The 17,067-nt window shown below is 35.7% G+C and overlaps 1 protein-coding gene and 1 non-coding gene across 2 annotated transcripts in view; both read left to right on the top strand.

Moving 5' to 3' along the window:
- Nucleotides 1–17,067, top strand: part of LOC100484820 (E3 SUMO-protein ligase RanBP2) — a 78,185-nt gene that overhangs the window by 16,797 nt on the left and 44,321 nt on the right. Inside the window, 3 exon segments of the mRNA XM_034658906.1 lie at nt 11,869–11,936; nt 13,145–13,256; nt 13,716–13,868. Coding sequence (XP_034514797.1) covers nt 11,869–11,936; nt 13,145–13,256; nt 13,716–13,868 — 333 coding nt within the window.
- Nucleotides 1,662–1,800, top strand: LOC117802126. Its single transcript, XR_004625176.1, has one exon. It is a non-coding gene; the product is annotated as a small nucleolar RNA SNORA42/SNORA80 family (small nucleolar RNA).

Genomic DNA, 17,067 nt, shown 5'->3' with positions numbered 1-17,067 from the left:
GTTGGCACCCCAGCTCCCACATTGTTCAAGGATCACCTACATTTCATTTTGGGGGGTGTTAATGTAAATGGTATTGTGTTTTATATTTCAAATTCCTCTTGTTCATTGCTGGTATAAAGGAAAGTGATTGACTTTTTTGTATTACGCTTGTATCTTTCAAACTTGCTTATTATTTCCAGGATTTTTTCGTCAGTTGTTTTGGATTTTCTAGGTGGGCAGTCATGTCGTCTGCAAGTATAGTTTTATTTCTTCCTTGCTAACCTGTGTTTCATTTCTTTTTTCTTTTCTCCTCTTTTCTTTTCTCTTTTCTTTTGTTACTGTATTAGCTAGGTCTTCCAGTATGATGATTTGAAGGAGTGGTGAGAGGGGAATATTCTTACCTTGTTCCTGATTTCAGTGAGAAAACTTTGAGTTCCTTACCATTAAGTATGATGTTCGTTTTTGTAGATATTCTTTATTAAGTTGAATTTGCCTCTATTCCTGGCATTGTTTGTTTGTTTTTATCATGAATGGGTGTGGAGTTTTGTCAAATGTTTTTCTCCATGTATTGATGTGATCATGAGATTTTTTTTTTCCCTTTAACTTGTTGATGTGATGGATTACATTAATTGATTTTTAAAAGTTGAACCAGCCTTGCATACCTGGGGTAAATCCCACTTAGTCATGGCATATGGTTCTTTTTATACATTGTTGGATTTGGTTTGCTGATATTCTGTTGAGGACCTTTGTAGCTATGTTTGTGAGTGATGCTGGTCTGTAGTTACTCTGTAATGCTTTTGTCTGGTTTTGGTATTAAGGTAATGCTGGTCTCAGGATGAATTAAGAGTTATTTTCTTTGTTTCATCTTCTGAAAGATTGTAGAGAATTGGTATAATTTCTTTTTTATTAAATGTTTGGTAGACTTCATAGACTTTCCCAGTGAACCTGGTGCTTTTTGTTTTGGAAGATTATTATAATTTATTCAGTTTCTTTAATAGATATAGGCATATTTAGGTAATCTATTTCTTGTCTGAGTTTTGTTTTTTTTTTTAAGATTTTATTTATTTATTTGGCAGAGAGAGTGCGCGTGTGTGAGAGAGCACAAGCAGGGGGAGCAGCAGGTAGAGGGAGAAGCAGCCTCCCTCCTAAGCAAGGAGCCCATTGTGGGGGCTTAATCCCAGGACCCTGCGATCATGACCTGAGCTGAAGGCAGATGCTTGATTGACTGAGCCACCCAGGCGTCCCCCTTCTTTTATTTCTGATATTAGTAATTTATCTTTTTTTTCTTAAGTTACCCTGATGAGATGTTTATTGATTTTATTGATATTTTCAAAAAATCAGCCGTGGGTTTTGTTGGGTTTATTTCTTACTGTGTTTCATATTCTTTTTTTTTTTTTTTTAAAGATTTTATTTATTTGACAGAGATAGACAGCCAGCGAGAGAGGGAACACAAGCAGGGGGAGGGGGAGAGGAAGAAGCAGGCTCACAGCAGAGGAGCCTGATGTGGGGCTCAATCCCATAACGCCGGGACCACGCCCTGAGCCAAAGGCAGACACTTAACTGCTGTGCCACCCAGGCGCCCCAGTTTGCTTTTTTTTATAGATTCCTAAGGTGGAGGCTTAGATAATTGATTTTAGATCTTTTCTAATATATGCGTTCATTGCTATAAATTTCTCTCTAGTGCGTGATAATGGATTGATGGCAGGCCCTTCTCTGTGGGCCTCTCATATTGTACCTGTGCTAGAGTAGTATGCAACCCTGAACCATTGCCCACCTTCCTCACTGGTGTGCTGTGTGAGCACTGAAGGGGGCTGTAACTTGTTTAAAAAAAAAAAAATGTCTCTGAGCAATGTTTTTGCTGTATCCCACAAATTTTATTTTTTTTTATTTAGTTCAAAATATTAAAAAATTTCTCTTGAGATATCTTCTTTGAGCCATGTATTATTTAGTAGTTCGTTACTTAATTTCTTAGTATTTTGGGATTATTCAGCTATCTTTCTGTTACTCTGTTGTGGTTTGAGAACATACATTGTAGGATTTCTGTTCTTTTAAATTTGTTCAGGTGTGTTTCATGGCCCATGATGTGGTTTATTTTGGTGAATGATGTGAGCTTGAGAAGAATGTGTATTCTGTTGTTGGATGAAGTAGTCTATAGATGTCAGTTATGTCCACTTGATAGATGATATTGTTTAGATCAACTGTTGTCCTTACTGATTCTCCTTGCTGGATCTATTTCTGATAGAAAAAGTGAAAGTCTCTCAACTACAAGTAAAAGTGGATTCATCTATTTCTTCTTGCAGTTCTGTCAGTTTTTGACTTACATATTTTATTGTGTTTAAGGACATGTTAAGAACTTTTTTGTCTTCTAGGAGAATTGACCTCCTTATCAAAATGTAATGTTCATCTTGATCCTGGATAACTTTCTTTGCTCTGAAGTCTTCTGTTTGGAATCAGTATAACCACTCTTGCTTTCTTCTGATTAATTTTAGATTGGTGCATCTTTTTCAGACCATTTACGTTTACTTTTTTATGTATTTATTAGTTTCAGGCATACAACATAATGATTGAATATTTATATAATGAAATGGTCACCACAATAAGTGTAGTTAGCATCTGTCTGTATATGTATGTGTGTGTGTGTATATGTGTGTGTGTGTATATATATATATATATATATAGTCACAGAACTTTTTTTTTGTGATGAGAATTTTAAAGGTTTACTCTTAGTAACTTTCAAATATGCAGTACAGTGTTAACTGTATTTACCACGCTGCATATTATATCCCCTTTGGCTTATTTATTTTGTAACTGGAAAAACTGTACGTTTTGACTCCCTTCACCCATTTTGCCCACCCTCCCAACTCTGGCAACCACCAGTCTGTTCTCTCTGTCTGTGATTTTGAGTCTTTGGTTTGTTTTTGTTTTTTGAAATTCCACATATATAAGTGAAAGTCATTCTCTGTCTGACTTATTTCACTTAGCATAGTGCCCTTGAAATCCATTCATGTTATTGCAAACGGCACGATTTCATTTTTTTAATGGTTAGAATATCATTGTATACATGTACCACATTATTCATCCGTCAGTGGACACTTAGGTTTTCATGTCTTGGCAACTTTAAGTAATGCTGCAGTGAACATGGGGGTGCATATATCTTTTTGAGTTAGTGTTTTCTTTTTATCAGCCATTTACCTTTAATCTGTATGGGTTTTTATATTTAATTTGGATTTCTTGTAGACAACATACAGTTGAATCTTAGACATTATCAGCATGGATTAAAAATTATCTTTCTATTGGTAGACTTAGGCCATGGACGTTCTAGTTAATATTGATATGGTTGGGTTAAGAGCTGTCGTATTTATTGCTATTTTCTATTTGTTGTCCTTGTTCTTTGTTCCTATCTTTTGTCTTCCTTTCTTTTTCTGCCTTTTGTGGTTTTCACCTAGCATTTTCTGTGACTCCAGTTTTGCTCCTTTTTTAGCATGTCAGTTAAACTTTTTCCTTTAGTGGTTGCCTTAGAGTTTGTAGTATACGTTTACAACTAATCCAAGTCTGCTTTCAAATAACACTACAGTACTTCATGGGTAATGTGAGTACCTCATAATAACAAAATAATCTTAAATTTTCCCTTTTTTTGTGTCGTTGCCATCATATATATTACTTCTACATAGAATACATGAGCATATATGTAAACACATACAAATTTTATATATATTTCTCATACATAGTAGAAATACATGTTGGCATTGTTTTGAACAGCTGGTATATGTTAGATCAGTTAAGAAAAAGAAAAATAGAAGTTTTTATCTTCACTTCTATTCTTTTTTTATGTAGATGTGAATTTCTCATCTGTATTATTTTTTTTCCCTCTAAATAACTGTTACCAACATCTTTTGTAAGGCTGATGTACTGGTAACAAATTCCTTCAATTTTGTTTGTGTGAGAAAATATTTCTCCCATTTCTTAGGAAGAATAATTTCATGGAGTACTGAACTCTAGATTGGTGGTTTTTTCTCTCAACTTTAAATATTTACTCCATTCTTTTCTTGCTTGCATGGTTTTTGAGAAGTTCAGTGTGATTCTTACTGTTGCTCCTGTCGTAGGTGAGGTCTTTTTCTCTAGCTTAAATGTCATTTGTCTCTTACTTTCAGTAGTTTGTGATATGTGTAGGTATATTATTTTATTATTATTATTATTGGCTTTTATTCTGCTTGATGTTCTCTGAGCTTGCTGAATCTGAGCTTCCTGGATTTGTGGGTTTTTGTATAACATTAAGTTGGGGGAATTTCATAGTAATTATTGTTTCAGATATTCTCCTGTTCCTTCATCTTTTCTCTTTCTTGTAGTCTTATTTCATGGATGTTATTCCTTTTTTCCACAGTTCTTGGATATTTTGTTTTGTTTGTCTATATCTTTTTTTCTCTTTGCTTTTCAGTTTTGTAGATTTTTTTTAAGATAGCTTGGAGATTCTTACCTCAGCCATGTTCAGGTTATTAGTAGCCCATTAAAGGCTTTCTTCATTTCTATGGTAATGTTTTTGATCTCTAACATTTCTTTTTGTGCTTACGATTTTTCTCTCTCTGCTTACATTGCTTACCTGTTCTACTTCATCCATTGGAGTCCTTAGTGTATTAATCATAGTTATTTTAATTCTCAGTCTGATAATTCCAGCATATCTTGCATATCTGAGTCTCTTTCTGATGCTTGCTCTATTTTTAAATTTTTATTTATTTTTAAAAATTTATTTATTTTAGAGAGCGCTCACGTGCGAGCAGCAGAAGGGATAGAGGGAGAGAGAGGGAGAGAAGCAGACTCCCCACTGAGTGTGGAGTGGGATGCAGGGCTCAATCCCATGACCCTGAGATCATGACCTGAGCCGAAACCAAAGAGTTGAATGCTTAACTGACTGAGCCACCCAGGTGCCTCTTGCTCTCTCTCTCTCTCTCTTTAAACTGTTTTTTGCCTTTTAGTAGCCTTGTCATTTTTTTTTTCTTACAGCTGGGCATGACGTATTTGGTAGAATTTGAGTAATGTGATGGGGTTTTTATCTCAGACTTGTCCATACTGAGTTTCCAACAATTTATCAATTGCAGTTTAAGTTTTCCTACCTTGGCACTCGCTCCTGTGGAGGTTTCTGCTATGGTGAGGTTTGATTCTCTGTATTTGTCTCCAGTTTTGAGGGGCAGTTAGTGACCTAACTTCTCTTATGGATCTAAAAAGAGTTTTTGTTTTTGTTTTTTTTTAGTTTGTTCAAATATTTACTTGTTGTTAGCGCAGAGTGGCTACTTCTAATCTACTTACGTGCCAGACTGGAAGCTGCATGTCTAGAGTCAGTTTTAGTGTTTTTCTTTCTTTCTTTTTTTTTTTTTATTGTGATCTATTTAAATAGTTTTTTTTTTTATCTAGTTAAGTCTTTTCCTATTAGCTTTTGTGTTATAAAAACTAAAATACTGCATTTCTAAATTGGGTCTTCAGTATTCTGCAGTCTATTTGCCTGTCCCTTTCCCCACCACCCATAAATTGTGGCAAAAAAATTGCACAGCTTGCTGTCTTACCCATTTTTAAGTGTGCAGTTCATTAGTGTTAGTGCACATTATTGTGCAGCAGAGCTGTAGAATTTTTCCCATCTTGCCAAACTGAAACTCTGCACACATTGAACAGCTTACCTTTTTCCCTTCCCCTAGCCACCACCATTTGACTTTGTTTCTATGAATTTACTACTTTAGGTAATTTGAATAAGTGAGTTCATAAAGTTTTTGTTTTTCTGACTGGTTTACTTCGCTTAGTATAATGTCGCTAAAGTTCGTCTATGTTGTAGTTTGTGATAGACTTTCCTCCTTTTTTAAGGCTGAATTGTTTGTATTGTATATACTACGTTTTATTTATTCATTCATCCTTTGAGGGACCAGCGTTGCTTATAACCCTTGGCTGTTATGCATAGTGCTGTTATGAATGTGAGTATGCAGATATCTTTTCAAGACCTTGCTTTCACTTCTTTTGGTTATATACCCAGAAGTTGGATTGCTGGATCATACGGTAGTTTACATTTTAATTTTGTGAGGAACCACCATATTGTTTCCATAATAGTTGCACCATTTTACATTTCCACTAACAATACACAGGGGTTCCAACTTTTCCATATCACCAACACTTGTTATTTGCATTTTTTTTTTTTTTTTCTTTTTGGATAGTAGCCATTCTAATGGATAACAAGTGCTAGCCCATGGCAATTTTGATTTCCATTTCCCTGATTGGTGATGTTGAGCATCTTTTTATGTGCTTTTAGGACATTCATATGTCATTTTTGGAGTAATGTCTATTATAAAGTCTTTTGCCTATTTTCTAGTTGGGTTGTTTGATTTTTTGTTATTGAGTTATAGGAGGGTTTTTTTTTTAATATATCCTAGATATTAATCCTTTATCAGCTGTATGGTTTGCACGTATTTTGTCCTGTTCTGTAGGTTGACTTTTTACCCTGTTGATTGTGTCCTTTGATACACAAAAATTTTTAAGTTTGATGTATTCCTTTTTGTCTTTTCTTACTTTTGTTTCCCATGTATTTGGTGTCAATCCCAAGAAATCCATTGTTCAATCAGATGTCATACAGCTTTCCCCCTGTGTTTTCTTCTAGGAGTTTTATAGTTTTGGATCTTAGTTTTTTAGGTCTTTGATTCATTTGGGGTTAATTTTTGCAGATGGTATAAAGCGAGGGTCCAGCTTTACTCTATTGCCTGTGGATGTCCAGTTTTCCCAACACCATTTGTTGAAAGCTGTCTTTTCTCCATTGAGTGTGTTAGCACCCTTGTTGGAGATTACGTGACCATATATGTGAGCATTTCTTTGTGGGCCATGCACCTGTCCTTGATCATTTACTGCTTTCAGTCACTGTTGTAGAACTTCACTGTCCACCTCAAATTTTTCACGTATTTACTCAACAAACTATCTCACTTCTTCATTGGTAAACTGAGACTGTTGGCAGTGAACCACCAAGCCCTATTCATTCTTCTGTCATCTGTATATTTCCTTTTCAAGGTACCTCCCTGATACCTTTTCTTGTTCTTATCCCATTCAGTTTCCTGAGCCCTTATTTCCCCCTTTTCTTTTAGATTCTCAACTGGTTTTTTTTTTTCTTAGCCTGTAAACACATTCACGCTCTTGTTTGTCGTAAATAACTATCCACATCCATGTCCCATCATGGCCCTATTTCTTTTTCTTCCCTCACTTTGTCAGTCAGGCTTTGTGAAAATTATTTAGCAGTGTTGGTTTCTTAAGAGAGGAAATAGTGTGATATACAAACAGAAGATTTATGTGTGTGTTTGTGTGTCTTGTCAACTTTATGCTTTTCTATAATTCTAATTTAAATTTTTAGTCTTCATATATTCCTTTATGACTTAAAACATATCTGCTTATTTAACACCTTTTTTGGTGAGGGGTAAGAAGTGTAGTAAGAGAAGGGGTTTCAAGTTAAGGTGCCATAACATAGATTCATGTGGCATTGCAAAATGACATTCCAAAGCAGTGGAGAAAATTGGACTATTCAGTAGATGTTGCTTGAACGATTGACATTTGTTTAATGATTTTTTTTTGTTTAATGATTTATTTTTAAAAATAGGGCTCTCGCCTACATTATTTACCAAAGTAAGTTTCAGACTTAAAAGTAATTTTAGAGAAACCGAAATATAGATGAGTATTCATCTCAAATGAGAAAGACCTTTTTTTACCATACAATCTGAAAAAAAAAAAACCCAGTAAAGATAGTTTTTACTGCATAAAAATTGAAAATTTATTTCACAAACACATCAAACACAGATAAATGACAATTTGGGAAAACTGTAGAAAGCCCTCGGGGGCGCCTGAGTGGTGCCATTGGTTGGGCGTCTGACTCTTGGTTTCACCTCAGTTTACGATCTCATGGATCATGGGATCGAGCCCTGCATTGGGCTCTGTGCTGAGAGGGGAGTCTGCTTTAGATTCTCTCCCTGTGCTCCTCCTCTGTGCGTGCTCCTGCTCTCCCCCCTCCCACCCCCATAAATGGATAAAAATCTTAAAAAAAAACAAACCCTCAAATGTCAGTATGGTTAAGAACCTTTAAAAATTAGCAAGAGAATCTTTTCTCTGCCATTTCAAAATTGGGAATGGCTATAGTATATTAGTAGAGAATTTATAAATATTTCATTGTGAATATTAAAAACTGGTCTTAAAATCAGAGAAATGCCAGGTTGACTTACTGGTACCTCTTCTGCTTACTAAATCAGCAATGATTGAAGAAATGGGAAAAATTAATTTTGAAGAATATGTTCTCTGACTTAGGCATTCAAATACCGAGTGGGGAAGTAAATTGCTATAAACTTTATGGAGAATTGGCAATGTAGCAAACGGTTTAGATATTTATATTCTTTGAACTAGTTATTTAGTTTCTAGGAATTTATTAGGAAATAATGGTACACAAATTTATGTGTATTTCAATAAATAGTGAATACATAACATCAGCCAGTTAGTGTTCCTGGTTCCATGGTCGTGGACAAGTTCCAGGGGCCTTACCCTAGTGGAACCTTACAGTTTTGAGGGATAGACACCTATACAAACAAAAATACTTATGACCTGTATAAATTCGGTGAAGGAAATAAACAGGATTTTGTGAGAAATAATGAAGAAGGCATACTTCACTCGAAGATAGTGGGAGAATGCTATTCAGAACTGTCTGAACACCACTGTGCTGCTGCATTGTTCTGCCTAGATGGGATTCTGTTAAGTGTTTAGTCAGAACATCAGTGATGTTAGCTTTGACTTAATCGCTCATTAGGCAAACTCATGTAGGCTATTGATGTTGAACTGTGGTTTCTCTTGTACTGAGCAGGATTATTATGGAGACAACTCATTATCAGAGTAAAACCAGCTTGTTTCATGAAGGTCTAAACCCAGCTCATGGGGGGTGAAGATCTAAGTAAACCTAGCTCTATTGGTGAGTGAACAAATCAAGTAATAGGTGAATTCTGCTTCAAAAAGATCAGAAGGATTGGGAGACCCCACTTTTCTGGGTCTGTATTCCTACTGAAAATGTAGATTTTTCCCTCTTTTGTTTCATTGGAGTTTTTTTTCTTTACTCACTTGACTTAGAATACCTGTGCTTTGTTTTTAACAGATATACTGGACCCTACCCTGCCTCCTCAAGGTGTAGAGGGGAGGTGAGGGGCATGGGAAGCCTTCCACTTATTCTACTTAACTGTTTCACTGTGCCAGACTAGAGTCTTGCTCAGTAGGGGTTGTTTTGGTCAGGTGATTCTCTCAAACTCATTGCCCCTTAGTTGTGGTTTCACTAGGATAGTGAGAATCTTGGTCGTTCATTCACGTGTGCCTCTAGATGATGAGGCTTTTGTTTAAGGGAACCATAGTTTCTCTTTCATTTACATAAATTCATTGAGTTTCTCACTCTGACATTGAAAGCGCTGGATAGAAATCATACTGTATCAATACCAGCTGTTGGCCTTTGTTTAAAACAGATTACTCAGGGCTGCCCAGTTGGAAAGATGCATTCTGGTTTTAGTCACTGGCTAAACTATAGTATGCAAGAGCCAGATGAAGTAAAGTTGGAGAGCTAAGTAGGTGCCATGTCAGTGAGAGTCTTTGGTGCTAGACTTTGGTGAGAAATTTGGGTATTTTCAAAGCATAATGGAAGCCATAAGGATTTTAAATTTTAAGCAAAGGCATAACGTGGTTTGTCTTACTTTTGAAATGATACCCCTTTGGTGAATGAATTAGATGGGAGGAAAAATATATAGAGGGAAACAGGAAGGAATTAGCCTTTTCAGAAGTCCTAGAGGGAGATCATAGCAGGCTTGGACTTTGGTAGTAGCAACAGAGATGTAGAAAAATGGGTGGATTGAGGTAGTGTGGAAGGTAGAACGGACGGATTTTGGTGATGATATTTTGCACATAAGTTTAGAGCTTAGGAAAAATGAGAGCCAAAGATACATATTTGAGAGTCAGTATACTATCAGTAGTCATAGGTGAGATTCAATATTTGTCACAGAGGAGATCTCCTGAAAGAGATTCCTGGGGAAGTCAGTGTGAGGAAGAGCCTGAGAAGTAGTGGCCACCAAGGTGGAAGTTAAACTAGAGAGCATGGTATCTTTGAAGTCATGAGAAGAGTATTTTAAGAAGATGAGTGTGATTAAGAGTATTCCCTGTAGGTTTGGTTAAAAAGGAAAAATTGAAACATAGTAAACAATGGGGATTAAATTATTGTAGTCCATCTGCTGTCCATTCTACACCAGATAATAATTTCTTCACTTTATTAGATATCTGATCAAATACTTAGTAAGACCTTTCCTGGTAACTCTCTTATTTTATAGAACATATGATGCCATTGTTTGTGCCCCACCAACATTACCAGCTAAGAAAGAAGAAACACTGCCAACTAAACAGGCAACAGTGTTAGGATTACTGTGATTTGTGTGATGAATACTGACTTTAGTTTTGTTAAAATGTGGTGTACTGTAAATAATTGATGAAATGCTAAAAAATAGCACTCTTTTCTGCTCCTATATAGGTAACAGTTTGCTTGTCACCTCTCAAAATGCAGGCTTTTTTTTTTTTTTAAAGATTTTATTTATGTGACAGAGAGACAGCCAGCGAGAGAGGGAACACAGCAGGGGAGTGGGAGAGGAAGGAGGAAGAAGCAGGCTCCCAGCAGAGGAGCCGATGTGGGACTCGATCCCGGAATGCCAGGATCACGCCCTGAGCCGAAGGCAGACGCTTAACCTAAGCTGCGCTACCCAGGCACCCCAAAATGCAGGCTTCTTGAAGACAGATTTTTTTTTGTGTGTGTGTACTACTTGTTTCCCAGTGCCTGGAAGAGTGCCTGGTGAAAAGTAGTAGGCACGTTGAACAAATCCTAAATCTGCATTTTTAAATTTTTTTTTAATTTATTTTTAAATTTTTTTTAAAAGATTTTCTTTATTTATTTGACAGAAAGAGACAGCCAGTGAGAGAGGGAACACAAGCAGGGGGAGTGGGAGAGGAAGAAGCAGGCTCCTAGCAGAGGAGCCTGATGTGGGGCTCTATCCCAGAACACCGGAATCACGCTGAGCTGAAGGCAGACCCTTAATGACTGCGCCCCCAGGCGCCCCTACATTTTTTTTTTTTAGAAAGAAAATGAATAAATGAAAACACACTGCTTTGTAGACTTCTTTTTTCACTTAATGTACTGGTTTTCTTCTGTGTCCTTGTATAGTTTTAAAAAATTATATGTTTGATGGCTGTGTACTCTTACCATGTGTGTATAACATTGTCTGGTATGTCCCAGGATCTTAAACTTTGGAACTTAGGGCAGTAAAAGAGCCAGGGTGTGGACTTGGTTTATTACTGGAAGAATTCAACTTTTATTTCTGGCTTTTTAATTCCTTAAGTGTAAAATACTGATCTGTAGAGAGAACAACAGCACCTGGACCAGGGAGTCCCCCGTGCCTTAATGGGTTGGAAGTACTTGCTTATTTTTCCCCAGAAGGATTTGAATATGGCAAGAGAAGAGAATTTTTTTTTTTTTTTAAGCACACCTCCCCTAAGAAAGCAGGTTTCTGTCTCTAGTTATCTGCAAAGTGAGATAGTGGCACCACGTGTTCTTTCAGCTTTCTTGCTGATATAAATTCTTAATTTTTGACATCTTGTCTTGCTGTTCTTAAATTTATTTTTAGTTTTATGATGAGAAATAAAAAACATGGAATCATGACTTTTACAACATACATGCATTTCTGCAGGCAGTTTTTTTCCCTACCTTGTAGGTGAACAAAATCAAGTACATTAATACTAAAGGGCAGATTTTTAGTTCTGTGAAAACTTAACAGAACTGAAAATATGAAAAGTTAAAAGAACTCTTAATTTTTTTTTTAGAAGTCAATGAAAGGATTCTATTTTGCAAAGCTGTACTATGAAGTTAAAGAATATGATCTTGCTAAAAAGTAAGTACCAAACTGTAAACATCCTTTAGTTTTCTAAAGCCGTTCCCCCCCCCTCATATTCTTACTTGAAATGAATGAAAATATGTTTTTTTTTTAGCAGTTCTTCCTAAGTATGTCCTGGAAATAAGGTATTCTATCGCTTCAGACTTTTATAAAGGACTAGCCTCAATTCCATGGAGATCGAGCCTAGAATGAGTATTTTCTACATGTCTGCTGCTTGTTTATACCTAGGGCAAGAAATCATTTGGTTTTAAACGCTTCTAAGGAATAAAAGAGAACCATGCTTATTTTTAATTTCTTCCTGGTTAGATATCTGGTACTTTAATCAGTTGGAAAAATACCGGTGGATACAAAATTAAACTTTGATTTCTGGGTAGGAGAATAGCTTGTGTAAAAGATCTTTAATTGACTCAGTAGGTAACACTCTGAGGCTTTGTCTCACCTCTAAGGCCAAGAAGGTTGGAGATCGGATTTCCTCATTTAGAGTGGCTTAAAGCAGGAAATTAGGAGGGAGACAGGCAGTCAGGCAGGTTAAAGGCATTTATGGGAAGATGGAAATGCTGACAGGTAAGGAAAATGGCAACACCTTTATTTAACTAGCAGCAATGGTGCTGTCAACCGTATTCCTTTTTAATATGCCCCTTTTTCCTCCAGTTTTGGTCTTTGATTTAAATATATAAATAATATTTATTGAGCCTAGAAGATGCTTATTTTTTAGCTGTTAACTTGATTTAAGAAATGGAAATTACCTGCATTTGTTAGTTTATTTAGTAATTTTTCCTCTGCTCTGTTTTAGCTGGGAACGGTACTATTATTAGATACGATTTTTTTTGTTTAAAATGTGAATAATACAATAAAAAAGCAAATATTTACTATAATCTTTTTCTTATTTCTATGTAAAACTCTTTAGTGCTTTATCAAAATATAATCAGGAGGAAAAAGCAGTTATGCGTTCATTTCTTATGTATGGGTAGCATTAGAAGAAACATTTGGTGAATGTAGTATTTAATGGTAAAATAAGTATATTGTCAGTTTTGTATGTATGTGTTTAAGTATTCTTTTTATGGATGCTTTCTAGTTTTCCGCATATTCTATTATAACAATGTGGATTAGTTTGGTGGTTGCTTTGGTTTAAGATGTACTCTTCAGGTTGGAATTAAATGCAGTTCTGAATGTGATAAGATTTTTGTATTATTATTTTTAAACAGATACATATCTGCATATATTAATGTGCAAGAAAGAGACCCCAAAGCTCACAGATTTCTTGGTGTTCTTCATGAAGTGGAGGAAAATATAGACAAAGCTGTTGAAAGTTACAAGGTAAACTGTTAAGATTAAAATGTAGCCTTTGAACAGCCGCACACATCATGCCCAGAGTAATTTATATAATAAATAATTCAAATATATTTTATGGATGTCATGAAAATAAGTATTGGTATTATAGTACTATTAAGCAACACAGATTAGAATAGATCTCAAATCATTTGGCCCAAAGTACACTGTAATTAATCATTAAGTTAGCACTTGTAAAAGAAGATTAACACCTATAAATTTTAACATGTTTTGAAATGCTGTTCTTATAAGTGTGGTTTTCTTTCTTTTTGTGGGGCACTTACCTAATAAAAACATAATTTTTATTTAATTCATCTGCAAAAAAATTCTAAGACACTTTATTTAAACAACTTTGAAATACCATGTTGTCATTTAGATGGTAAATTTTTAACTTTTATATGTGAGAGCTTTAAGAATCCTAATTTATTTTTTCTTTTCTGGCATCAGCGTTCAGTGGAATTAAACCCAACACAAAAAGATCTTGTGTTGAAGATTGCAGAATTGCTTTGTAAAAATGATGTTACTGATGGAAGAGCAAAATATTGGGTTGAAAGAGCAGCTAAACTTTTCCCAGGAAGTCCTGCAATTTATAAACTAAAGGTAAAAACAGAACAAAACATAGTAAAGAAAGACAGTTGGGGAAAATTTAAGACAAAACCATTTTTAATTGGAATTTAAATGACTTTTCAGTAGCAACCCTTAAACCAGTATGTGTGGGGGTTGGTGGGAAATGGTGAAGGTGGTACAAACTTCTGTGTATAAAATAAATTCTAGGGACATGATGTATAGTATAGTGACTGTCGTTAACCATACTGTACTATATATTTGAAAGTTGTGAAGAGAGCAGGTCTCGTCACAAGAAAACAAATTTGTTAAAAGATTTTGTTTGAGACAGAGACGGTGCGCACTTGGGTGCGTTCGCTTACGAATTGGGGAGAGGGGTAGAGGCAGAGGAACAAGCAGACTCCCTGCTGAGCAGGGAGCTGGATGTGGGGCTTGATCCCAGGACCCTAGGATCACGACCTGAGCTGAAGGCAGACACTTAACCGACTGAGCCACCCAGGCACCCCAAGAAAAGAATAATTTATAACCATGTGAAGTGATGGATATTAAACTTATTGCGGAAATCATGTCATTAGATACATGTCTTAAATCTTTATGTTGTACACCTTAAATAATGTTATATGTCAATTATATCTATAAAAAATGGCAGAACAAGTTTTTTTTTTCAAAACGTTTCTGATCGTATGTTGTTTCATTAGGCACTATTATGTTTTACAAATGGTATCTTATTTACCCTAATGAAATGATTAATAGAAGGATTTTACAGTTTTGTAGCTCAATGGTAGAGTTAGGATTTAAATCGAGCTCTGTCTGATAGAAAATTTTTGCTTCATTGGGTGAAAAGGATGACAGGTTAGGGTTATTATACAGGTTTTTAAGACCTGTTATCTAAAAATGGAAAGAGTTGAGGTGCTTTGCTGGCTCAGTCAGTAGAGCATGTGACTCTTGATCTCGAGGTTGTGAGTTTGAGTCCCATGTTGGGTGTAGAGATTACTTAAAATCTTTAAGGGAAAAAAATGGAAAGGATTGTGTTAGGGGACAATGAAATTTTCAAGCAAAAGATAACAGTTTCTCGAGTATCTTATAGATAATTACTAAAAATAACAGGAAGTTTTTACTAATAACGTATTGACCAATGACCAATTCTAATGGATATTTTTTACTGAATAAAATATGGTTTACTTGAGTAACTCTTTCGGAAAAAGTCTGTCCATATTTGCTAGGCAAACAGAATTTTAATGTGTAGTTGACCCTTGAACGATAGGGGGCAGGGCCATTATCCCGTGTGCAGTTGAAAATATGCATATATATATATTTTTAAAGATTTCATTTTTTAAAGTAATTTCTGCACTCAATGTGGGGCTCAAACTCAAAATCCTAAGATTAAGAGTCACATGTCCTATGGACTGAGCGCCAGGAGCCACTGCATAGAAGTTTTGACTCCCCAAAAACTTTGTTAATAGTCTACTGTTGACTGGAAGCTTTACTGATAACAGTAAACAGTCAATTAACTATACTGTATTCCTGCACTTAAGTTAGAGAAAAAAAATCTTAAAATTATGAGAAAATATATTTACAGTACTGTACTGTATTTGTTGAAAAAAATTCACATATAAGTAGAACTGTGCATTTCAAACCTAGATTGTTCAAGGGTCAACTGTATATTGTTTTTAATGGCTCCCTCACCTCCATTATACATATTTTGTATATGTAGACGTTCACAAACATATACATAACAATTTATTTTATTTTAGTTTTTATTTATTTGAGATTGAGTGAGCACAAATGGGGGGAGGGGCAGAGGGAGAGGGAGAGGGACAAGCAGACTCCCTGCTAAGTGTGGAGCCTGACTTAGGGTTCTATCCCAGGACCCTGAGATCACGACCTGAGCTGAGCCACCCAGGCACCCCAGTAGAATTTATTTTGAAATAATCGTATTTTTCACAAGAAGTTGCAAAGATTGTACAGAGAGGTTCTGTGTATATGTCACCCACTTTTCCCCAGTGGCTACATGTTATGAAACTGTAGTACAGTATCAAAATCAGGAATTCGACATTGGTATAATGTGTGTGTATAATTTTTCATTTTATCACATATATAGATTGTTGTAACCACCACTGCAATTAAAGTACAAAACTGTTGCATCATCACAAACATCTCCCTCATGCTACCTCTTTTATAGTCCTACTCACCCCCTTCTTCCCGTCATTCTTAACCTCTGGCAACTACTGATTTGTTCTCCATATTTATAATTTTGTAATTTCAAAATGTTATATAAATGGAATCATGCAGTATGTGGCCTTTTGAGGCCTAATGCCTTTGAGTTCAATCCAAGTTGGGTGTATCAGTAATTTGTTCCTTTTATTGCTGAGTAATATTTTGTGTATGGATGTATTCCACAGTTTAACCATTTGCTTTTGATGGACATTTTGGTTGTTTCCAGTTTTTGGCTATTATAAATCTCATATGAACAAGGGTGCACAGATTTTTAAATATGAAATATTTTTAAAAACCCTGGAGATAAATACCAGTAACAACAAGTTTTCTTCTATAATAAGCAGCTTGGTTTTAAATATTAATCTAAAATGGCAGGTCTAATGTGTAGATTTCTTTACCTTTGTGTTAGCCTCAAACATAATTTCCTTATTGGCCTTGACAATCCAATTTATTTGATGACAGTGACATTAAGGAACACATATATTGATAGGAGTTTATTTTTCTTGTATTGTAAAATAGCTGCTTCTGAAGGATGTTGATTTTCTTTATTTTATTTTTATTTTTAAAGATTTTATTTATTTATCTGAGAAAGAGTGTATGTGCCCGAGCATGAGCAGAGGGAGTGGTAGAGGGAGAAGACTCCCTGCTGAGCAGGAAGCTGGATGTGGGGCTGGGAGGCTGGGATTTGAGGTTGGGATGCAGGGCTGGGATGCGGGGCTCGATCCTGGGACTTCAGGATCATGACCTGAACTGAAGGCTGACACTTAACCGATTGAGCCACCCAGGTGCCTCTCCTTAGTAACTTTAAAGACACTGGTGTCTAGGGGTGCCTGGCTGGCTCATTTGCAGGAGCCCGCAACTCTTGATCTTGGGGTTGTGAGTTTGAGCCCCATGTTGTATGTAGAGATTACTTAAATAAATAAAAACTAAAAAAAAATACACTGTTGTCTGAAGCTAAACCTTCCTTATATTTTTTCCCCCATTTTTTGAAATTGAAATGCGTGAGACTCATAACTGT

This window comes from Ailuropoda melanoleuca, chromosome 4, assembly GCF_002007445.2.
Source record: "Ailuropoda melanoleuca isolate Jingjing chromosome 4, ASM200744v2, whole genome shotgun sequence".
In the NCBI taxonomy this organism is placed as follows: domain Eukaryota; kingdom Metazoa; phylum Chordata; class Mammalia; order Carnivora; family Ursidae; genus Ailuropoda; species Ailuropoda melanoleuca.
Note: the sequence above shows the minus strand (reverse complement) of the source record. Positions and strands in the feature narration are given on the sequence as shown.